This window comes from Molothrus aeneus, chromosome 25 (genome assembly GCF_037042795.1).
Source record: "Molothrus aeneus isolate 106 chromosome 25, BPBGC_Maene_1.0, whole genome shotgun sequence".
In the NCBI taxonomy this organism is placed as follows: Eukaryota; Metazoa; Chordata; class Aves; order Passeriformes; family Icteridae; genus Molothrus; species Molothrus aeneus.
The window spans coordinates 4,727,510-4,752,365 of record NC_089670.1 but is presented as its reverse complement, the minus strand read 5'-3'; the positions used below and the strand labels follow the sequence as shown (position 1 = coordinate 4,752,365).

At 48.6% G+C, this 24,856-nt stretch overlaps 1 protein-coding gene across 2 annotated transcripts; it reads right to left on the bottom strand.

Moving 5' to 3' along the window:
- Positions 1–2,924: 2,924 nt before the first annotated feature.
- On the bottom strand, positions 2,925–23,979 carry EXOC7 (exocyst complex component 7). Of its 2 annotated transcripts, XM_066565679.1 has the most exons (20): positions 23,852–23,979; positions 22,963–23,028; positions 21,735–21,919; positions 20,607–20,712; positions 19,915–20,137; positions 18,684–18,851; positions 13,112–13,204; positions 10,771–10,916; positions 10,435–10,587; positions 9,922–10,020; positions 9,266–9,328; positions 8,883–8,949; positions 7,459–7,497; positions 6,389–6,454; positions 5,259–5,379; positions 4,752–4,847; positions 4,405–4,468; positions 3,842–3,883; positions 3,558–3,691; positions 2,925–3,180 (listed from the first exon to the last, which is right to left on the bottom strand). In XM_066565679.1, exons 1-20 carry the CDS (start codon positions 23,909–23,911, stop codon positions 3,078–3,080), a joined length of 2,094 nt encoding a protein of 697 aa, XP_066421776.1. In that variant the 5' UTR covers positions 23,912–23,979; the 3' UTR covers positions 2,925–3,077. The 2 variants fall into 2 exon arrangements, with proteins under 2 accessions (XP_066421776.1, XP_066421778.1); XM_066565681.1 differs by lacking the exon at positions 7,459–7,497.
- Between the last annotated feature and the right edge of the window lie 877 nt (positions 23,980–24,856).

Genomic DNA, 24,856 nt, shown 5'->3' with positions numbered 1-24,856 from the left:
ACTGAGCTCCCATCAAGCCCAGGAGTGGGCAGGGAGGTGAGGGACACTTGGCTGAAAGCTCATTTACTGTGAGCTTTCCACACAGATTTATCACTAGGGTTAGAGAAGTAATTTTGGTTTGTGGGTTTGTTTTCAAATATTTACTCTGCCAAATTTGCTCCCCAGTCTGAGGAGGCAGCAGAGAGCACCCCCAGACCCTGGCACAGCCCCCAGTGTGGGCGCTGGGCAGCTAAAAAATAAGGGAGAAATGGGGCTCCGGCCCCAAAACCTTGGATATAGAGACACATTCCCTGTGTCAGGGCAGAACAGGAGTGAGGGAAGGGTGTCAGACCCCACAGGAGCCTTGGGGGAAGCAAAAGGGGAGGCAGAGGGGGTCCAGCCCCATCTGTGGCCCCTTGCCATGGTCTCAGCATGACTCCAGGCTCCACTCTGAGCTCTCAGAGGGGCAGGAAGGGCTCAGCTCTGAGAGGGGCAGGCTGCGCTGGCCACCATGGTCGCTCTTAATTAACGTGTTGCAAACACATTCCTGACCATAAAAAGGCAGGGAGCTCACGGAGCCCTCCCCTGGCGCTGCAGGGGTTGGACACAGCTCAGCCTGGAGGCTGCCCCGCTGCCACCCTGAGGAAGGGGTGGCTCAGGACAAAACTGCTGCTGCTCCCAGGGCAGCTCTGGCTCCCCACACTCATCCCCTGAGCAGGGAGAGGCAGACAGTGAGGGAATGCTTACAGCCAGGCTGAGTGGGAGGCTGGATTTAGGGAACAGGGACCGCGTGGCTCAGGTTTCCCTTTAGCTCAGGGAAATGAGGGTCTGGATTGCCACCTGGGAGCAGCAGAAATTACCCGTTCACCCAGGGAATCACCACCTCCAGGTCCTCCTCACTGCACATATCAGCCCCCAGCAGCCTTCTACCCCCCTTCCTTCCTCCAGCCAGAGGATCCTTGGGGTAGAAACAATGCAGTCAGCTACTGGTGCTGCTAGTGGAGGGACCAGGATATTTTACATCCCATCTCTGGCTGCATCTGCCCCCCAGCCCTGGTCTGGCACAGCTTTCCTGGGGCAAAAGGCTGACAGCAAAGCCCAGAAAGGCCTCTTTTGGTGGGGGCCATGCAGAAGCATTCCCAGAGCCTCTGGAGAACAGGATGTGGCCCTATCCCAGAGCCTTGGACGATCTCACACCTTTTCTTTGGGCTCTAGTTGGCACAAAAGCATCAGCTCAGGGAGGATTTCAGCTCCTGCCACTAAAGCTCAGGTGCTCAGTAAAGCTGCAGGCAAAGCTCCCCCTCCCCTCTCCTGGCTTTCCCTGTGACTGCTCCAGGTGAATTGACTCACCCTGGGAACAGCTGCAATAAAACATGTTTTACAGCTCAGCATGAATTCCACACACTCTCCTCAAGAAAGAAATTCATATCAGACTGCTGCAGTGTCAGAAACAGAGCCAGAAAGATGGAATCCAGCTCCTTCTGGTGAATGTCAGGGTGTGTATCCAGCAGACTCAACACTGCATGAAACACAAGTCAGCAGAGCTTTGCTTGTGTATAAAAACACTGCCCGGCGCCTGCCAGCCTCCAGAGGCTCTTGGTTAAAAACAGCAAGTACAAGATCTCAGGTTTCCACAGACATTTGAGATTTGACAGCAGGAGGGAAGGTTTCTGCAGGGAGGGCTCTTGTGTTGGCACTGTGACCCTGCATGGTCAGACACACAAAACCAGTCAGGTGCTGGTCAAGACTTAACTCACACCGTGGTCCAGCTCTGGGCTGGATGAGCCTGTCACAACTGCTGTTTTCAGGCATTTGCTACACCAGGCTGAGGAAGAGGAGGCCAGGGGTTCAGAAAGGGCAGGAGCTACCTGAAAAACATCTGTCTGAGGAGGCAGGCAGCTGGGTCTGCCACAGCACAACCTGTGCTCTCATCCAGGTTCTAACATCCAACAGCTCTTCCACTGCTGGGCTGATCAGACCGCAGCAAACTCTGCTGTAAACACTGCTCAGGTGAATAATGGATTTGCTCCAAGCTGCAAAGCAGCAGCTATTGTGAGTGCTCCTGACTCTATGGAAACCCTGAGTTTCAATTGTTACAGGCAAACAATGGAGCAGGCAGCAGGAGGGAGGGAGAGGGGAGCAGGAAGTGCCTGGCCAGAGAGCAGAGGTGCCCCAACGCCCTGAAAAGCCTTGGTGCAAAGTGTCAGAGTCCAGGTCCCCTCTCAAAGCCTGCCAGGAATGCTCCAAGGCACGTGGGAGAGCAGCACTTGCTCTTCATGTGATCCCCACAGTTAAACAAAGGGAATGGGCTTGGCTGCTTGCAGGGAAGAGATGCATTGGAGATGCACAGGAGACAAAGAAAAACAGGGATGGGAGGAAGGTGCTGAGTGGAAATCACTATGGGAACACTTGCTCTGCCTCAGGTCAATAAGGAGCAGCACCCAGCCAGGCCACCATGGAGCTCCCTCTGCTTCCACTGCTCTGTCACAGCTGCAGGCCCTGCCATCACCCCACTGCCACTGCCTCACGTGGCACAGAGCACTGATACAGGTCTGGTTTTGGGGTAAAACATCCCTGTACATGACTGGACTGCAGCCCTGCCAGGCACCCCCAAACCTCAGATTCATCACTGAGCCCCGTGACTGAATAACAGCTGAGATTAACAAGGTGAAGATAATTTGGGATCCTACAGAACTGAGATTCCCAAAACCCATCAGGGAAGCAGGTGGAACCATTTGGAGCTCACAGCTTCCTGCCCTTAAGGGCTCTACCCATACAGGTTTTGTTTGGTCATGTATTTTTCTTTTTGTTTTTAAACACACTCCCCATGTCTGCTGCACATCAAGGCATTAACACAAACCCAGGTGAGGTGGATGTGCCACGACAGGAGACCAAAGGGCAGACTTTGCCTTATCCCATGGATCCAGAGCAAAGACAGCCAGGAGTTAGTGTTTCCACAGGTTTATAAATCTGATAAATACAAGTATAACACCCTGCCCACCACAATGGGGCAGGGGAGAAGGGAAGGGAGTCCCAAGGGTTGCTGAGAGAGCACTGGCTTGTACTTGGCAGCTGGAGAGTTCACGACAGCTGAAAATTTATGCTGACGTGTCAAACAGCTTCTCAATCATCTCCCCCACCTGGTCAACCTGGTATTTGATGTATTTCTCAGGGTTCTTGGTGAAGGGCACGTTGCCAAATCTACAAAAGAAAACAGGTGACAAACAACTGGAACACAGCAAAGAGACCCACTGGTCCCTCCTCTATCACAAATCAGCTCCAGCACACCCCACTCGAGTGACAGAGTGTCCTGTGCAGAGCAAGTGACCTGGTTACAACTGGCCTCACAAGTTTTACATGAACAGCCCAGGGTGGCTCAGGGCTTTGTGCTCACTGACCAAGGAATCAGGGTGACAGCAGATGTCTGTGAGTACTCAAGGTCAGCTTGGGGATGTCTGAGTGTGCAAAGCAGAGAAGCTAAGACAGGACAATAGAAAAGTGGCTTGCTCATGCTATGCAAGGCCCCAAAGACCTCAGTAAACCCAAAGAGGAGAGGACAGTGCTGCAGGAGGTCTCACCTGCTCAAAAAGGCACCATAGGTCTCTTTCACAATGGTTTTCTGTGCCCGGCGGATTTTGTCCCGCTGCTCCATGTCTGGGATTGCCCAGGCCTTCTGGATCTTACACAGCTCCTCCAGCCCATCATTAAAACCCTGTCCAAAGAGAAACTCAGTGAGCATCCCATCTGCAATCAGAGTCTGATGCTCCTTCCCTCCCCTGCTGATCACCAGAGGTCTCCTCCCCAGGCAGATCTGTGTCCCAATCAACCAGGAATGTTCTGACACCACCCAACACCTCCTTACCTTGAAGCGCTCCTTTATCATCTGCCTCTCCTTGTCCTTGAGCTGCAACAAGGAGGGAAAGCATCTTATTTCATCTCCAGAAATAAATATCCAACATCAATCTTTGCCCACAGCTCCCCATCCAACCTAAGCCATATCCAGTACTTGGTTTGAATTCCCTCTCCTACAGCAGTGAGGAGAGAGGTGCAGAGAGCAGCACACCCCACCCCAGCTGAAGTAGGGTTAACAAGGATAATTTTCAGCCAGAACACACATCAAATAGACCTTTGCATGCTTCCAGCCCTTTCCAAGGGAAGGTCTCAGGGTTTTGAAAATCCAAAATAGAGGCATCTGCTCAGGTGAAGATGTAAGAATGGAGGCAGAGATTGAAAGACTTGATGAATCTAGGGCAGGGGAGATCAGAAGGCTCTGCTGCTGTCCACCTGTGCCAGCCACAGTGGTCACTCTGCAGAGTGATACTGGCATGAGATATAAAGGAGGTTTCTGAGAATTTTTTGTGACAAAGGAGATGGTGTTTCTGACAACTTCTGTTGTGTCAAGCCCATCCTTGCCCATCCTCTCACCTTCACTCCTGGTTGAAAGACAGGCAGGTTTCTCTCAGAGATGTAATCTGTCACCTTCAACCAGCTGCATGTGCAATAAGATGGGAGAGAAGCAGAGAGTTACTCACACCTCTATCAGAGCACCTCTGTCTTCACCTGTGACCCAAAGGCCAACTCAGACAATACACACCCCAAAACTTCCCAGAGTCACCCCTTCCCAGGATGGATTAATTGCTTGGAAACCAAACATACTCTGCTTTGGTTTTAGCTAAGTTTCTGGTTTAGGTGAATCCCTCCCACTGCTCCAGCAGCTCCCAAAGAGCTCCCAAAGTGCCAAAAGCAAGGCAGAGGCAGAGGATGTCACTGACCTGCGCTGGTAGGTCTGGATCTGCTGCTCAATGAGCTCCCGGTAGGACCTCTCAGCTGTTTTCTGTGTCACAGCCACCAGCTGGATCAGCTCAGACCTGGAAGAGCAGGAAACCTGAGGAAGCACCTGAGCCAGCTGCCTGCCAGGCTGCTCTCAGGATGGCAGCATTTCAACCCCCATCAACAAGCTCCTTTCAGCCCTTCACAATAAAATGTTCCTTGAAATGTGCAAACTGGGAGACAGAAGCAACTCAGAGTTACTTTCCACAGCCACATCCTTAATCCTCCCAAGATCAAAGGATTCTCTAAAACCTAAGGCATTTCCTAATGCTTTTATCTTCCACTCTCAGGTAATGTGATGTTTATAATGCTGCAAAACCTTCAAAGAGGCAGTTTCAAGGATGGAAGAAAAAGCAGATATGAGGCCAGCAAGTAAATGCAGAGCTCTGCTCAAAAACCATCCAATCAGCCTTGAACTTGAGGGACATTCACTCAGGACACACACTTACTTCTCCAGAGATTTCAGAATGTAGTTGTAGTTGTTATGGAGAAAAATGGCACTCAAAGCTGGGTCTTCATAAACCTTGGATTTGCTAAGCAGGTTAAGCTGCAGGTTGCCCAGAACTTTGCCTTAAAGAGGGAAAAACACAGAACAAGAAGTTTTGCACTGAAACTTCTTATTATTGACAAAGCAAACCAAGCTGCAGGCCCACAGCAAAGTGAACAGCACAGGTCTGACTGCCTGTACAAAGGCTACAATCACATGTACTTAACAGTCCTTACACAGATTTTCTTCAGCAGAGCCACTCTGCAAACTGCTGCCTTCCATGCCATGGCAATGGAGGTGCATTTTGGGTTCAGAGGAACCCCCAGAACCTGCCACAATGCAAGTTCAGGTCTCAGAAGCTGAAGGACCTGCTCTCCATTTTAATAGAAAGAGAAACCACTGATGTCACTTTCTTAACCTCCCCTTTGGCAGCTGGGAGCCTGCATGGGGTTGAAGGTGACAATGGTTTAAGGGAACAGCCAAACTCCCAATCTGACCCTTTTTTTATCAGACTCCAGCTCAAATGTGGAAAGATCCCATGGAGAAGAGACACAGCCTGTGCTCTTCACCCAGGAATGAGCCCAGTGAAGGCATGTCCATGGGGCACATGCAGAAAGCTGATGCCTTCTAGGGGCTACCTAAAAACAGAGGCTCAACAAAATTAAAAGAATAAAATGCAGTTCTATTTATTGAAGGGCCTTCAGGTACATTTCAGCCCCCCCCCCCCCCCCCCCCCACTTTGGGGCTGCACCCAAAAATGGACAGGGTCATGGGTTTTCATACTTTTATGTTTGGTCTGTTTGCACATTGGGGGTTAATCTTCCAATTACAACTTTAGGTAATGAAGTAATTTACCCAAAGTTTGCTCCTCCCCAACTCACTTTTGTTTACATTTCTTGGGGCCTGAGACAGTGAGGTGTCCTTGATTCCCAGGCCTGGAGAGGAATTGTTCTGTCTGACCAAACTGGGAAAGCAGCAGCTAACACTGTATATGGAGTTTGGAGTAAAACACTAAAGAACTGCAGGTTTACAAATATATGAAAAATACAGAAGCTAAAATCCTAAGGCATCCAAGGTGTGCAGGGTACTCACAGATGTAGGTGCTCAGCAGCCTCCTACTGAACTCTGAGCTGTAGCTACTGGCTGAGGAGCTGGTCTCTGAAAGGAAAGTCTTAGGCCAGTTAACATGCCCTGGGAAGAGGGGTGTGTGTGGTCAGCCTGCCTCTATTCCTCATCCCTGTTGCTATGGAATTAACTCCTACTGACAGTGAAATAGCTCCTGCTCAGAGCCCACTGTCAGCAGCTCATCCGGGCTGAGGGGGCAAGAGCTCTGCACCCTCAGTCCTTGTGTCTGCATCAAATGCACAGCACTCTGGCAGAAATATCTCCTTTCCTTCTAGGTGCTCAAGGAACATCCTTTTGATCAGAAAGAATCATTAAACTCCTTATCCCCATCCATTCCCCCAGCCTGAAAAGTGTTGGTAAGCACTAGAAACTGGCAATCAGAGAACAATGAGCTGAAGCTGTTAACAGCAAGCACACAACAGTAATTGAAACAAGCAGAAGGGCTCTGGAAAGCTTCAGCCATCCCCATGGTTGCTGACAGGGCCTGCCTGGCTCTGGGAGGCTGCCCCTGCAGGCAGCAGAGACTCCAGGCTGGCACATGCTCCTCTGTCTGGAGATGCCTTTCTGCCCTCGAGGGCTTGTGGGCATGGGGCCCACAGGACACGTGGGGTGGCCACCTCCTCCTGCCCCCTCCAGAGAGTTTGGCAGCCAGACCCAGCTCGGGTGGTCTGAGTTCAGCAGCACCCCATGGGAAAGGCCTCGAGCTCCTGTTGCTGGGAGCTGGACAATAAGGAGCTGAGCGCACGTGGGATAAAGCATGACACCAGCTGGGCCAATCTGCCACCTGTGCCAAGGAGAGTCAGTGCCATCAGAGTGTCTTGAGACTGTTTCAGCTCCTGTGGAATCCCTCATTGTCTGCTGCTGACAAGCCCTCCCTATTCTCTCCAGCCCACTGGGAAGGATTATTTACCCTCCCCTTTTCCCCCTTTTCAATTATGTGTTAATTTATTTACAACTGCTGGAGGATAAAGAATTAACATACAGAATCACCAGAGTCCGAGGCAATATGAACAGGTAGGTGTGGTAAGTTTGCTTACCTCTGGGATCTAAAGGAATATTGTATGTGTCCCCAAGAACTACAGAGATTAGGCAGAGCAGAGAGAAAAGGGGAGGGATGAGAGAGAAAAAGAAATGCAAAAGTGCAAAAAGACAGGTTAGAGACCACCATTCCTTTGAGAACAAAGCAGATATTAACACAGAGCAGCCACAGCAGGTGCACAGGAGAGCAGGCAGGAGTCCCTCCAAGGCCACAAATGGAATGGAGATCACAGAGGAAAGGCAGAGTCCAACCTCCTTCCCCTGCTGGAGACATTGTTTGCATTGTCATTGGTTGTATTTAGCACACCACCTCATTCCAAGTCAGTCCAAACCCACTTTCAAGGCAAAGCTACCTCAAATCTATGCTGACTTTTCAATCAGCTAAGAGAGATCTCACTGCAAGAAAACATGTCAAGACTTCCAAACAGTGCTGACATCACCATTCAGGGCACAACATGGGAAACAGTTGGTTGTTCCAAGAAAAAATTCAGACCAATTCTTTGGCCAAGGAGAGAGAGCCAAGGCCCAGAAGGGCCTGAGCACAGTAAGCCTGCAAGTGGAAAAGGCACAAGGCAGTGCTAGAAGAGATGGGGAAAAAGCAGAGACATCCTAGTTTGAATTGATTTAGAATTAGCAAAAATTTCCAAATAGAACTTTGCAAGTAACAGTCTGGAGGCAGCTCTGAGCTTCCTCCTACCTCTGCTTCTAATGGGCTCTTTAACCCTCTCCAGTCTGTGCCTCCTCAGGGCCCTATGCCCCCTGAATCTCCAGTCTGCTCTATTCCAACCTCCTTGAAAGCACAAGCTCTGCTAAGAGCTCACTGGAGAGCCTGGAGTTGCTGCTCTGCTCAGAACCAAGAATCCCACTGCAGCTGATAAGCAGCACCGCCCTGCTACATGAGCAACTCTCAGCTTCTGATCTATGCATTTATTTCCAGTGGGTCTCTTCAGCAGCCTGGAGAGCAGAACTAAAACTTGTCTCTCTGACAGGATGCACAAATGGCTCCAGAGTCTCAGTGTGCCCATGTCTCAAGGCTGAGGAGATTCTTGCTGCTGCTGTTGTACTCTGAGCAGAGGATGGTGCTGCTCACACACAGAGCCCAGCTGGAGCAGCCACCCTCACTCCAGTACAGTCATACAGCACTTGGAGCTAAAAGATCCAGGCATCCCCTCTCAGAGCACACCAGCAGTAAACACCATCCCCATTGTACTTGCCAGGAGCAGGGAACTCTGCATCCCTTGGAATTCTCCAGACAATCAACTATGTGGTCAAGGCAGATCAGAGGACAAGACAAACCACAGTGGGAAGGACAGGAGGAGAACAAGCTCACAGTGCATGTTGAGGTTTGGTCACTTCAGGGAAGATGTCCAGGGAATCTGAGGAAGGAAGTGCATGCCCAAGCAAGCCCCATGCATGTATGTACCTTGTGATGCCAGCATGGCACCTGCTGTCTCCTGGAAATCCAGTAATTGCTGTAGGAAAAGGATGGCCTGGAGGCAAAGGAGGGAATTTAGGAGCAAACAACATTACATCTCCTGTGCCCTGCTATTAAGGATCATGAAGAACCACTTGTCCCCCCACACTTAGAGACATTCAAGAACAAATCACTACACTCATTTGAACTGCTGGGTTTTCCACACACAGTCCCATCATGGCTGAGCAAGAGTCACCAGCTCATCCTGCCATGAAAATTGTGTAATTGTTAATGCCAAGACAGCTTAATTTAGGAAGTCTCCCTACTGCTCTTTTTAAAACTCCTTCAGAAGCTGTTTTCCACAAAGGACGGTTCAAATCATGACCACGTACATTGCTGGTGAGTTCATGCACTGTCCCATCTTTTGGCATGTTGTACTCCTTGTCTGGATCATTCTAAAAAGGGAACAGAGAGACATAAGCTGAGCATGGAAGGGGAGACACCTACAACACAACTGCCGCTACAAGTGAGCTGAAGGCTTCTTCAGCCAGCCACTCCCAACACCCTCAGGCCCAGCTCTTGCAGTGCCATCTCCTGGTGCTCAGAAACCAGAGCTGCCAGGCACCAGCAGCTCAGAACCTCAGGGCTCTGTTCATGTGACCATCACACCTTCAGCTCACCTACCACTCACCAAGCCCATCTTACACAGAAACAGCTTAACATGAGTCCCCCAAAGCCTTTCAAGGCAGCAATTTTCCTTTCTGTTTAAACAGCATTAATTCTGAGATAGACTTGGTATTTGCAGAGGCCTGGATGCTCACATCAAATTATGTGTAGGATCCCTGCTAAGGATCTTGGGCAAAGGCCTTCTGTGTTTGAAACCAGCACCAAGCATTTGGTATTTGACCCAAATACCAAAGCAATCCAGCAAGTTCCTGCTTCAGTCAGAAACTACTCGGTATCATGGAAAGCTGAAAGCTAAACTAGGGGTTTTGCCCCAAAAAACCCTCTTCCAAGCCTGATCAGAGACCACTGAGGAGAATCCTACCTTAATGTTGTCTGCAAACTCTTCCAGTGCCTTTGCACCAGTGGTCTCCATGGAAGTGATCAGCCCTGGCAGTTTGTTCTTAGTGCCTGCTGCAGTTCCCTGGAATAGTTCCACAATAGATCAGAAAAGGAAAATAAGAAGTATCTGAACTTCCACCAGCACCTACCCTACCTCACCCCCCACCCCAGCATCTCATTCTCAGTTCCCCATATGCCAGAAGAATATTTACAGCACCATCAACAACACATGAAATCCCACATTCTGCAAGCAGAAAGGGAAGATATCGTGGTGGTCCATCGGGGTCAGGACTTGAACTGAAAAGAGCTGCTGCTGAGAGATGCTGAGTTGCTGCTTCACCAGCTCAGAAAGGAGCAAGGTGCATTTGTGTAACTACAGTCCATACTGGGGGACAGAAGCAGCATGGCTTTGCTCAAAGCCACTGTGATAATCCATTTCAAAAAGTTCTCCAGATAACACAAGCCACAGGACCCTCTCCAATCCCATCACATTTACCTGCAAGACCTGGTCAAATTCTGGCTTCATCTGCTTGAGATGCTTCAGGATGGGGAAGATTGTGAGCACAGCTGAGTAGTCATGTCGGATGATGGCTTTCCGGGCAGCTGAGACAATGTTATCACCCTCCATGATCAAGTTATCCAATGACTCCTGCAACAAAGCCAGAGACTCGTGAGGAAGGAACAAGATTTCTGCCCAGGCAGCACAAAGGGCTCAGTGCAGGACACCCATTCCTGATGACTGTTTGGCTGATGCATCATTTGGGGTACCAGTGAGCACACATTCTCCAGGCTCTGTGCAGGCCCTGGTTCCCTCAACAGAGGCTCAACTGACCTGGATGAGAGAATCAAAGGTCTTCTTCTGGTGGTGCTCTGGGACAATTTCTGTCAGGAGCTGGTATTCACTCTGGGCCAGCTTGACAAAGGCACTGACGCAGTGGATGTACGCGTCGATCTCGATGTCGAAGACGTCGTCCCTCCCTGCAAGGGCAAGATGCCTTTGGTTTACACAAGGAGCACGAGGTTCTTCTGGGAAAGCTGATTCTGGCTTTGCACCCATCATGTGTGAGAACAAGAGTCATCTTCTCACCACTCCTGCCCTGGGTTTGTGTGTGGGAATCTCTGAGTACCCTGCAGAAGGCAGGAAAAGCCACCCGCAGCTCAGGAAATGCACATCAGGGCACCACCTCTTTCCAGCCTCGTGACAGCAGTGAAGTTTGGAGCTCTTCTGGGATACAGACTAAATTTAATCAAGGGCTTGAACACAGAGTACTAAACTCAGGAAGGTCTGAGGTGAATTATTCAACATCTCTGCTTGTATTTTTAGAATTCCTTATCTCCATCCGTCATGCAGATGAAGAACTGCCATTTGGCATCAACATTTCTGGGAAATAAAGGCTGTCCTGGAAGGCAGCTTCTTCCCGCTTGCAGAAACAAGATAAAAAAACCAGGCTGATGAACATTTACATCTTATGAAGCAGGAATATCAGCACAGCTAGCTGAGTTATCTGCCACACAATGCTGCATACAAATGCAAATATCTCAGTCCTAGAATATGAATATCTCAGTCAAAGATCCTACGTGGTAGGCGTGAGAAGTGATACAAGGGCCAGCACCAACTTGTGCCAACCACTGCTGGATGTGTCTGCAGGACAGACAGACCCCATCCTGCAAGACAGTAAGATGACACAGAGAGGCCTTCTCTAAGCTATAGGCTGCTGCTTGTCTCCTCCAATTCTGCCCCATGCTGAAGGTCCCTCAGGTTGGTATTTCAGAAGTTTTGGTCAGCAGAGGAGACACAGACTGCCTGCTGTGCAGTGGTGCACTGCAGCATGTGCTGCACTGCTCCCTTTGCTTCAGCACCAACAGGCCAGCAGCCACCTACAGGAAATTGTCCCTCAGCATGGTGACCTTTGACTGGACAAAGTTGGGCTCCTTGTCTGAGGGCTTTGGGGGTGTGATTAGTAGCAGTGAATTCTACTGAGAAGAGCCAGAGCTTCTTAGCCAGAGGAGGCTCATGCTTCAGGAACAGCCCTGGCTGCACCATGAGAGTGGAACACACAGCCCAGGGAAGCAGGGGGGACAGCTGGCTCCCAGTGCCACCCCAGTACTTACCCACAGCCGGCCCGTGCTTGTCGCCCAGGGCATCGCAAAGGTGCTTAACGCGTAAGTCATGCTCATGACCTATGAGATGGCAGCCGGCACAAACAGAAGGCGCAATTTATCCAGGGTGGTCACAGCAAGGATGCTCACTCTGGCTGGAAGCTGCTTCAAGCCTGGTTTATTTGATCTTGTGGACATCTATTTCCCTACAGTCCCAGGAATGCTTCCTGACCAAATCCTTTTGTTGGGCTATACAGCAGTAGCAACCCTTTGAAACCTGATGAGAAGTGTGAGTTCAGTTGTTTCTTGGACCACAAGAGTCCCTTGAACCTCCTGCCATATGTTCTGAATGGTATTGCAGGCATCAGAGTCCAATTTTTACCCACAACAATTAAAAATCCAAACTCAAAGGCCCTCTCCTGCTCATCATGAGGATTTTCCCCCATGTGAGTGATGTTAGTCACCATCTGGGGTTTAGCAGCTACAGCACAGGTGCCAAAAAGACCTGCTTAGGATGGAATCATAGCAGGAGGCAGGAATATCTTAGAGATGCTTTGAAGCACCTTCTCCCTTATCTGGCACAATCTCTAGGAGCAGAGGAGGTCAGAAAACAGTAGTCAACCATTCAGGCAGGTCTGCACAGAAAAGATGTACAGGCACAATGCACTGAGCTACCTGTGGTCCAACACTTCAGCATCAGGTTTGGAAAGGTCACTAGGAAACTGAATGTCTCAAAGTCCAGGCAAAAAGAAAAGAGAACAGGAACACCACAAGCAGATGTTAGCAGAGCTTCCATTACCCAGGTGGCTGTGGTGGGTCAATGTTAAGGTAATATTCCTCTCCACCTCTACTCATGCTTATGGAGAATTTGAAATTCAGATAGTAAATTCTGAATAAATAGAATAAATAAAACAAAAATAATTTGGTTCTACCATCTCTTTGGTTCCAGCATCTCTTTGGTTCCCCAATCCAATGGTGTTCCACCAAGCACTGGACTAATGGAAGCCCCACCTGGGAAAGCAAGGCTGATACACAGAGAAAGTCAAGGGTGAAGTAGCTCGAGCTGTGATTACCTTCCATAGGAATGAGGTTAGAGGCCCCCTTTTTCCCATCTAGACCATGCTGAGAGTACTGTTTCAGAAGGTTCTGAGCCTTACGGATCGTGCCTGTCACCAGAACCAGAGAGAAGAGACAAGAAGACCTAGAAAATGAGTGAAAGAAAACAAACCCAGAACACCAGCCCTCCACCAGCAAGTCACCTGGGCCCAGCAAGAGGATGCTGGGCAGCAATGAGGATGCTCAGCACAGGAATGTGAACCCCAAACTCCTGTCCAAGTGTGCAGATACAATGGCATTTCCAGAATGCTGCCCTGCTTTGAGGCTGGGGGCATAAATTCCAGCCAGGGATACAGAATCAGTTTGGAGACACAGCACAGTATGGCTGAGTGATAAACACAACCAGAGAAGGGAAGGCATGAAGCTCCCTTCTGTGTAAAGGGTTTATTGAAGTTGGTGCTCTGCATCCAAGCACAGAGGGTTTGCTGCTTTTCCTCAGCTGTGGAAGTGGGGCTTTGCATATGGACAATTCCTGTCTGGCAACATGTTGCCTGCTCCTCAGAGCCATAGCTGCAGTCTCTTAGTAAGAGGTACCTTTCTGAGGGGTATTTTCTGAGCATAATCAATACAGAGCCATCAGGAGCCCCAGAGCCAAGACAAGGAATGGTACAGGAAGCAATAAAAGGGTGACAACCTCTGGGCTTTTTTTGCAGCAGCAATTCCCATCACAGGAATCCCAGAATAATGGATGCTGCCCCCCATGTGTAACTTGCACTAAGCCACCCTAATCCCCAAGACACTTCTCTTCTAAAGAACTGCAAATCAATTAAAACCATGGAAAAACAAAATAACACTGGGTTAAAAGATTTATACTTTAAACACACAAAAAACAGACAGAACTGAACAAAAGGCAGTGCTGGATATACAGCTGGAAAGCACAAAACAAAGCATTAATGTGACAACTGAAGCCTAGGCAGTGTTTCCACATTAAAAGGTTAGTTGTCATGCAACAAGCTACAATTATCACAAGCACACTGACACCCTCCCAGAGCAGACCTTTGCTGTTGCCTGCACAACAGGGAACTGGAAGTTTTGGGAAGGTGGAAAGGGTTTCTATAGGAGACCCAAATGAAACAGAACTGGGCTGAGTAAATGAAGAAGCCAAAAAACATAAAAATGCTGCTGCCAAAATTAAGAATTGTTCTTCCACTATAAAGTAATAAATACTTTAAACATGCAGAAGATCTCTACTTCCACCAGTGCAGCCTGGAAATGAGTGCTGGCTGCCCAAATGCTGAAGGGAACCCAGGTACACACTGCTGCACACCCCTGGAACAACCTTACAGGGTGCAGGACAGCTTCATCCCATAAAAGGATTTATGGCAAAGGAAAGGAAACTTCAGGTCCCCCAGACAGTAGGAGAGAACAGGAGGGAGAGGTTCCCCTTGAATTACCAAACTGCCTTAACCTGGTGCACTTACTAAATGACAGAACATGGCTCCCAAAATGTAATATTTCACTGGTAATATTGTCCTTCTACCAGCTCAGAGTGTTCTCAATCACTTTGTAAAGAAAGAAAAAAAAAATCATATCCATGAAACACTTTCTTCTAGCAGGAAACTTCTCCCCTCCTGACCCACTCCTGGGAGATGGGAAGGATGGGAAGTCTCACACCCTTGCTGGCTGATCCATTTGCTCCCAAGCTTCAGCCAGATGATCAAATGAGGGCTATGCCTCTTCTTCCAAGCTTCCTGATGCTTTTCACACCCTGCATCTTCACTTTATTCCTAGCTACTTCCAGAAACCTCAAGAGCTTGGGCACACCAGCAAGCTCCTCTGAGCAAGGAGGGCTCTTCCTCACTGCTGCTCCCATGGCCCAGCAGCTGCAGAGCAGCTCAACTCAGGCACTGTTCTTCCACCTTTCCCATTTTCAAGCATTTAGGGGGAGGGGAAAAATACAAAGGAATAAAAATAGAGGGTGAATTGGTGTGAAAACCAAGCAGACAGTACAAGTGCTGCTGCTGTGAGCAGGCTGCCACTCCACAGGTATGCAGTGGATGTTTTCACAGCCCACCCTTGATGGTTTATTCTCTTTTTCATTTTTTTCCTTCTTTTTCTCAATTTCAGGAGCTGATTATGCTGCATTTTATTTGCATAAGCACAATTACCTGTGTTTACTGACACACACTGAGTGTTCAGTGTCTGGGGGCATCACTTCAGTGCTGCTGGATCCCTCTGACTTGCCATCATAATTAGGCTTTAATGGATTCTGGTGGAAGCCAAATGTTTTTGTTCCAGGATTGTTTTCCCCTATTAAGCAGCTCCTTAACCAAATGGGACTGTGTTTCAGCTACTAATGAAAACATCACATTCAAGCCAGGCAGTGATCAGTCTGGGAAACAGAAATGGGCTCTTTATTCTGCCACTCAACCTGCCTGTAGGTACCACCTCACTGGAGCACTAAGGAAACTGGTAAAGAGCTCTCCTGCAGTCTGAAAAGAGCCTCCAAGGGTCAAAAAACACCTGAAACCTTTGCTTCTGCAGCCCAGTTGTTCCATGAAGTGGGGTTTGAGCATGCATGAGACATTTTTTCAAATGCGACTCATTCTCTTGTTTCTCTCTTCCATTAGGCAGTTTTCTATCCAAGCAGCAGGGCAACACATCCTCTTTTCTCAAGCACCAGCTGCAAGAATCTGCATGAAACCAGACAATGCCCTCTGGCTTTTGTAGGCAGCCAGGCCAGGTGGCCCCATCCCTCCACAAAAGTGCAGAGCTGCTGAGCTGCCTGCTGCTCTCAAGCCAAAAGAGAGCACAGGGTCTACAGGCATCACAAAAGCTTTATTTGATGCACATATGTTTGCAGCAGGATGATTTGGGAACCTGAATACACCTGCTCTCTGAGAGGGAGTGCTGACATTCCAAACATCAAACTAAAACCAGAAAAAGCCCACAAATCATCAGCTCAACTTGACCTGTCAAGTGTCACTTAAAAGGAGACAACTCTGCTTTAGAAGCATCTCCAGCAGTCAGATTTTTATCTGCATGATGTAATAACAGGAGACAGCACAGGGTACATCAACAGACAAAACAGGAACAGAGAGATGAAGACCCTCTGAAACAACACATGGATATGGAGCACGTTCTCTAGAATTCAACACAGTCCCTGGGGCTATCTCTGCCTTGTTACCCTGCTCCTCACCTTCCCTTTAGCTTCTCTTGTGCTTTGTTTTGTGGTAAAAAAAGCTACAGCACATCAGATTTAGTTTGTTATTTACCCCTTGCAACCGGTTAAAGTGTGCATTGGGGTGTGCACTGGGATATTCTTCCTCAAGGACCAAGGAAATCAAGTCTCTTGTTGGAGCTGTCAGAAAACCCCCTTATCTGAAACCCAGATTGGAAGAACTTGGCTTTACTTACTGAAATAAAGTAACAGAACAGAAAAAAACCTTTGTCCAAATTGAACAAAGGCTAAACCCAGGGGACCCAAACACCACCAGATAATGTTGCTCTGCAGAGAGCCACTGTGCCAGTGTGAAGGTGGTGTGAGACCTCCCCCTCAAGAGCTGTACTTGAAAGCTAATGGAACTGCAGAAAAAACAGTGAATCTGTGACCAAAGACTCTTTTGCTCCATTTTTAATTTCACTGAAGTACAATTCAGCAGACATAAGAGATGGAGCAGACATAAGAGATGGCTCCTGTATGAGGTTCAACACCCACTGTCCTTCAAGAGCTGCAGTCTGGTTCTCTGTCTGCTTCAGGAAGATCTGAGACAAATGAGCCACTATTTTTCCTTGACATTACAATAGCCCAATGGATCACTTGAGACACTCTTTCCTTCATGCACCATCAGCTCCCTAGTGCATTCAAACCATGCTCTACCTGCTCCATCTCACAAAATCCAATTGAGCTGGGCATAAAGACATGAAAATCTTCTGGCATATCTACAGCTGAGACTTTCCTCATGACAAGTAATTCTGGATACTCAAATGCATCCACTTTGGAGAAGTCCTGTTTGTAGGAACTTGTGCTCTCCAATGAGTGGGTTCCTTTCTATGGGAGCATCCAAGATATGAAACTCTTAAAAAATCCCCAGGATTTTTCAATAATCTGCCCATTAAAAAAAAGCATCTCCCCCATCCCTGACTCTTTACCTAAGAGCACAGGGGAGATACTATCACTTGTGAGGCTGCTCAGAAATGTTTGCTGACCATGCTGAATTCACAGCAATAAAAACACAGGAACCTTTTCAGCAACCTGAGCTTCCTATGGCTCAAGTACAGAATCCCACTGGCACCTTTCAGTGTCTCTGAGCCTTACCAAGTGGTTCTCTGCTGCCAGGGGAAAATTCACTGAAATTCACAGATCAATTCCATCAGCTTTCAGGGACAGCTCTAGGGCACAGCAGCAATGGCAGAGATTGATTTTAAAAGACCACAGGGGTGATGTCTGGATGCCACAGCCTTCCACCTCCAAATATCCCAGGCACACCTTCTGCTGTAGCAAGAAGAGGCCCAGCAAAGCCTCTCCACAGACAGAAGTGAAGAGAGTGAGCACCAGGGCCAGCACACACACACACACACAGAGACACATTACCTGGGATGAGGACTGCATTCACATCAGGATTATAAAAATAAACACAACACAATTAAAATGGGTATTTCTTCTTCCTCCCTTTCCCCATCCCATCCATTCCCAGTCCCTACCCACATTTCTTACTCTTTTCCTAAACCCACTAAGAGTACTTGGACAACACAGGACAAAATAGGGAAGGGGAGTATTGGCCAGGTAAACCTACAGAAATATGAACTCTTCTGATGTGATCACTGTTACAGAGGAGACAATAGAGTGCTCGGACACAGAGGATCAATATCCCTGTGCTGGCTTTTGCTGTTCCTCCTGTCTGTGCTCCCACCAGATGGCACATTCCAGAGATGGGAACTCCAGCCTTCCACTCCCAAACTCCAGAATGAGCAATCTCACCAGCTGCATCAAATGCAGCAAAACTGCATTGTGAGGAGAGAAGGAATAACCCACCAGTCACATTCATAGCTCTTCCTGAGATAGGCTGAGGCAAGAGCTTTAAGAGCCTTTCTAAACTTCAGACAATGCTGTATCTCATTTCTGTAGGCACCTACTTAATCCCCATCTCAACTCCTGGGGGCTTCTTGCTTTCAGGCACAAAAATAATTTATTCATAGGTAATGACTGAAGTGAGGTGTTTTATCAAATATGAGCTTTCTATTTGCTGTGGCACAAGCCATATTCCATATGCCAAGGCTGAGGATTTTACCTGAGGTGTTCTAAATCAAATCCTTTTACAGCCCACTCAAGTTTCTTTTTACTCATCTCCTTTGTTAAGGAGATGTACACAGGGCCTCTCTTTACAGCACCCAGAGAACAGACTCGATGGCTTGACAGACACACAGAGTCTGTAATCCCAATGCTGAATCCAGAGCAGAGAAGCGCTTACCTCCAAAATCTCACCTAAATGTCCTAAAACTACATTTTAAACACAGAGATACCTCAGCAATGAGAAGGCCTGAAGATGTGTTAATACCCAGTGCAGTGATCCCTCCTTGGGGACTCACCTGGTCTCTTGATGGGCTTTTTGGTGGGGGTGTCCTTCCTTTTGTTCTGAATGGCAGGGGAATATGGCACCCCTGAGGAAGAGCTGTTCTTACGGAAATGGTCCTTCAGGCCCTTGATGGAGCGGTCGAGCTGCACAGAGCGGATCTGGAAGTAAACTGTCATGAAATCTGAGGAGACAAGGTAAAAATGAGATTATAAGCACACAGGGAACACTATATGGCAAAGCAGACACTTTGTGCCCCTGCGGGGAGTTACAAGCATTGGTGTGGGACCCCAAGTCAGCATCCTTCCCTCGCAGAGCATCCCCTATTTCCTTCAAAAACTTAATTCTCCCTTCCCCTGCAATCCTCATTCCAGCCCTCCCACCACACACAACATTAATTCCACCACTATCAAGTGATGGAACTGACAGGAGATATTTGTGCAAGGCATTGTCAATTCAAGTGCTCTGTTTCCAGCATGAGAGACTTCACACACTTTTCAGGATTCAGGGCACTCAGGAATTTAATAAGGTGATTGTCATTTGAAAGCAGAATGCAAACTGACTAATAAAATATTCTCTGTATGCATGAGTTGCCTTTGATCATGGAAAAATTCTTAAGAAGCTTTTAAGGATGTTCATCACACTTGGTAGGCAGAGTAATCCCCCCCTCAGGAGTGAATCAGTGAGGTGGGGGGTGATTCTTGGAGCTGCATGAATGTGAAAGTTCACATTTCCTGTACAAGTCTACAAAGTCACTCAATCCTGAAGGAGAAGTTAATAAAAGGACTATAAAGCTCTAGGCAGTTCTTGATGCTGCAGAACAGGAAAGGGGACATGTACAGACCGAAGAAAGTCTGTGCTGCTTTCCGTCTTGCCCTTGGTAATGTTTCATACAAAGAGTTCTGGTCATAAATATTTCCCAAATGGGAATAAATGCCCAATGTCTTGCACATTTATAAAACGTGGGCACTGGATAGCTGCAGCTTCATCTCAAGGCATTACAGGTGCAAGTGCAGTGGATTTTTGCTACAGGACAGACTTTGCATTAACATAATTTGTGCTTTGTTTACACAGCTCATTCTGTTCAACCCACAAACCATCACTTCAGTCTCACTACAAAAAAAAAAAAGCAGGATCTTCAGGTGCTGGAAAGACTCAAGTACTCAGCTGAAAGGTGCCACTAAGGCATCACTCATCCTGCCAGTGCTGCCAGGTGGCCACAGGGACCAAGGGGCAGCAGCACCCACCTTGGTTCCTGCCGTTCTCCACCAGCCAACCCGAGATGCGAATGGTGTCGTGCAGGACGCTCTCCGGGAGGTGCTCCAGGGACATCTCCTCCTGCGTGTCCATCTCCTCATCCCCACTGATCAGGTCCAGGATCAGGATGGGTGGCACTGGCTTGGTGTGTCGTGTCATCAAGCTGCGGAATTCCGACTCCAGGGATTCCTTGCCCCTCTCAAAGAGGGATTTCTGGCACAAAACAGCAGGACAGAAGCAACAGGACTTCTGTAATCAGTCGCTCAGGAGTATTTTTGCATGAGAACATCCTTCCTAACCACTGCCAAGTACTGCAGGCTTCAAACTCCAACCACACCTGTACCTCAGAGACTTTTAAAGTGATTTAAATTTAAGAAATGCTTGGGAGTTGTTCAAGTGGGATTTAAACAGATCACCCATTCTGCTCTAGCAGCTGAAGGACTGACAAGAGCTGCTCAGGAGGAGTTTCAATCAACTCCTCCTCCACAGGTGCAAGAGCTGCTTTCAGAGTCCTCCTGGCACAACAGAGAGAGAGCAAAATGCCAGGAGGAGAAATTCTGCCCAGAAGACAAAGCAATCATTCCTTCCCCAGGCAGCAAACCCACAGCCTCTCCCAGCAGGGGACAAGCAGCAGGGCTGTGTGTGCCCCCTCTCATCCACAGCTTCCAGGTCCATCACCCACCACACGGTTCAGCTCCGGGCTGTCGGGGTTGTTGTCCTGGAAGTACTCCACTGCCTTCTGGATTTTGTCCATGCAATTCAAGTATTCCTCCAACCTCCCCGTGGGGCTAAAAATAAAACCAGAAATGAAAAGTAGTGTCCCAAGAAGCAAACAAACACAATAACAAGAAAGCACCAAACCAGACTCAGGATAGCAATAACAAGGGAAATCTCAATTCCCTTTTCTTCAGCTAGGAGGAGATCATGGAATTCCCTTCTGCCTGCACTCAGTGCCACAGCAGGATACCCAACCCACAAAGCAAATGCAGAAGTACTGTGGAAGGGGCTAACAGCGGGCCTGTTAGCTAAAGGAGCGAGAAGAAGCTGAGAAGTAAGAAGAAACTGATAAGGAGCTCTCTCCAAGGCTGTAGCCAAGGAGACCGAGGGAAGAAAGACAGAAGAACTTTGCAGCTAGATGAAACATTTTTAGAAAGTTAATTAAGTCACCATAACTTCTCACCAATAGTATTATGTTGATTTATTGTGGCCAATAGTAAAGATAGAAGAAGGATAAACAATTAGAAAGTGTATAAAAAGCAGCCATATTCAATAATAAAGTGTTGCCAACTGAGACTGCTTGTGGTCTCTGCTTTATGTCGTGACTGCCTCGACAGCGACAAAGTACTGATGATGGAGCAGCACACAACTCTCAGCCTTGCTTTCCACTCCCAGACAGGCCCTGATGGGAAGGCAGAGGGAACTGCACATCCCATCTCAGACAAGAGTTATCCAACACCCTCCCAGACCAGGAGGCTCCAGAACAGCTCTGGTACATCCTGGATGCAGTGACAACCTCAATGGGCAGGGAAAACCTTTGGGAAAAGGGCAGAGGAAAACAGAGAAGCCACCAGTGTTCATGGAGATTGCAATGGGAGCATCTCTGCAAGACCTGGAAGAGATCCCAATGCAGAGTCTGAGCTGTCTTTGCCTGTGGAAATGGCTGAATGTCAAGTCAGGGTGGACTGGGGATGAGGGAAGAGTGTGGGAAGGGTACCAAGCATACCAAGGGTGTGTGGAGTCAGCTCCCCCACCTCTATCTCAAAAATCCAACAGGATGAAGCTCCCAGCAGGATTTATCTGCTCAACTCACCCCTCCTTGATGATCTTCTCTGTGTCCTTGGCCACATGGTAGTAACTGATGACGTGATCCAAGCAGGACAGGGTCTTCTCCACGTTCTCCTGCAGGCGCTGCAGGTTCTCTGTCTGCTTGTGGACAGGGATGATGGAGTTCTCCAGCTTCATCAAACGGCTCTCAAAGGAGGAGAGGATTGAAACCTACACACCCAGAGAGAAACCAACAGCTGAGGACTTCCTTCCTATGGAGAGGGTAGGACTTGGAGCAGGGAAGTCATGGATCTTCAGAGCCTAGCTTTTATTTTTGGGGTCTGCTATGGATTTGCCATGGCTCCTTAGCAGCTGTTTCCATCCCTCTATGTCCTGACTTTTATTAACAATCACAAAAAAGGTCACCTGCCATAGAGGGATGGGCCAATCCCAAATGAAATGATTGCAAAGAGTGAAGATAATGTTCCAAGACAGCAAAAAAGACAAGCAAAATTCTATTCACCAACAGAAAATAGATCCACAGGAACTGCCTGGAGGTGCCCCATGTAAAAAGAGCAGCAAAAGCACAAACCAGGAGCCCCTTTGCTCCACACTGAGACCCAAATAGGAGCTGCACAAGGACCAGTCAAGTGAGAACCTTCTTTTCTATCAGACATTTGGGTTTTAAAGAGGATTGTGATAGTGCTTCTGACAGCTGGGAAACCACAGCAAACTCATAAAAGACTGCCTCAGAGTCACCTTTTCCAGGCCAAAAGGTAATTCCTAGGAGATTCACTCCTATGTCTTGTTTTCCACACTTCTCTGGTGGTGCCTCTATGACTTTTTTAAAGCACTGAGACCAAGACTGGACAGAGTATATAAGCTGAGGGTTTATGAGCCATTACAACACAATGATTACTTTTTTACCTTTACACAGAACACTTGCAAAATAAAACTCCAAACAAAACTTGAATTATGAAGCAACAATATGATGCTGTTGCACAAACTAATCTGAGGTCTCATAATACCTCTTCCCTAAGAGAGAGGACTGACTGTAGCAGAGATGATGCCAACAGCTCAGCTGAGCTCTCAGCAGACCAGGAGAGAAGCTCAGTATTGAAGCATTTCTCAGGTTTCCCCTTTGCCCAGTCACTGAAACCAAAGTGGTTCATTGCTCCACATCCCTCAGATGGGCACAATGACAGCCCTGAAAACTAATAAACCTAAAAATCTAAGAAAAAGTAAAGCCAAGCCCAACATCAGGACCTCCCTACCATGTTCTTGGTGAGCTGGTCACTCTTCTCGAGGCTCTCTTTGATAAAGGACAGAGTTTCTTCTTCCTGTGAGCAAGATGGAAGAAAAAGACTCTTAAATTCTGAACACTAAGGTTTACGTCACTAAACAGTACACATAGGTTTTGACCAATCTTGTAAACTCTGCTGCAAGCCATGTTTGGTCTGATGCTGATTCTGTGGCCACACTTTAACATTGTCACCTCTTAACAGAAATCCGGGCAAGTAACCCAATGTGGGGACACATCCTGTAATGAGTCAGGGGGTTTATGAATTCATTGTTTACCTTCAATGCCATGAGCATCAGCACAAAATAAAATTAACACCTTTCCCACTGAGCACAACGACTCAGCACACATTTCCCTGCCACAGCACAACACAGGTATTGCACTGGCACCTCCCAAATCCACCGGGAACTCAAGAGTCCGATGCAAAGCAGCCACCGAGGGCTGGTTTTAAGGCATTAAAGCCCACAGATGGGGGGAACAGCAGCCCCCATGGGCTGGCTTTGAGTCCCCAAAGGCCCCAGGCAGAGGGGGAACTGCAGCCTGTCAGGGGTCAGGGCTGCTCTCACAGGCTGCACCTGCCGGGAGAGCCCCCGGATCCTCCCAAGAACGGAGAGGGGAAACCCAGGCCCAAAGCGGGGGGCAGAGATGGCCCGACCCTGCAAACCAGGCCTCGGAGGAGCACCTGGGGGTAGTCCCAAGCCACGAGGGGGATGACGAGAGCCTTGAGGGGTCCCGGGACGCCCCAGGCCCGGTGAGGAGCTCCAGACACAGCCCCGTCTGCCCGGCAACGCCAGGGGGCTGCGGGCCCGGGCCCAGCCCCAGGCCCCGGCAGCGCCCGCAGAGTGTCCCGGGCCCAGTCCCACCTGCTTGAGCTTGTCCTCGATCTCCCTCCTGCGGGCCGACACCTCCTCGCTCGGGATCATCGCGCCGAGCCGCTCCGCCGCTCACTCCCACCGCGCCCGGCCGGTCACTGCCGCGCCGCCATGATGGGCGCGGCGGGGCGCACCGGGCATGCGCAGAGCGCGCCGCCGCCATCTTGAGAGTGGCGCCGTTCAAGAAGGGCCCGAAGGTGGCAGGGGTTACAGCGCATGCGCAGTGCTCTGTCAGCGGCCATGTTGGGAGTGGCGGGAGGGCTGCGCCGCCATCTTGGGAGTGGCGCGATGGGTGACAGAACCACGGGATCAATTATTTTGGATTCCGAAATCATCGAGTCCAGCCCGTGCCCCAACACCCCCTTGGCAAGCAGACCATGGCACCGAGTGCCACGTCCAGTCCTAAACATCTCCAGGGCCAGTGACTCCACCACCTCCCTGGGCAGCCCGTTCCACTGTCTAATCACAATTTTTGTGAGGAAATTCCTCTTCATCTCCAACCTGAAGCTCCTCTGGCACAGATTGAAACTACGTCCTCTCGTCCTGAGCGTGGCACTGTTGCGTAAAATTTTTTTAAGAGAGAATGTTCTTTGATGTTTGATCTTTGTGTACTTTCAAGGCTAATCAACAATAAAGGAGATTTAATCTGTGAAGCACGTAACAGCCAACAAGTTCTAAGTGATGTCCAGCTGTTAGAAAAACAAATTACATATTGGTAGAATTTACTTGTTAAGGTTTAGGGTTTGACATTTTAAAATTATCTCAGGGGCAGGTTAACAAAGCTTGGGAAGAAGGATGTAGCACTGATAGAGGGCATAAAGAATGCAGAATTTACAGACCATGAGGACATTTGGCAGAACCCCTCAGATAAGGAAGGAACTTATAAAACCAACTCAGCAACTGGGCTGAATCAGCTCTGACTAACTGTAATTCCAGCAGGGGCAATTCAAGAAACCCACCAACCCAAAAGAAGAAAAAGACTGAACACGTGGACTA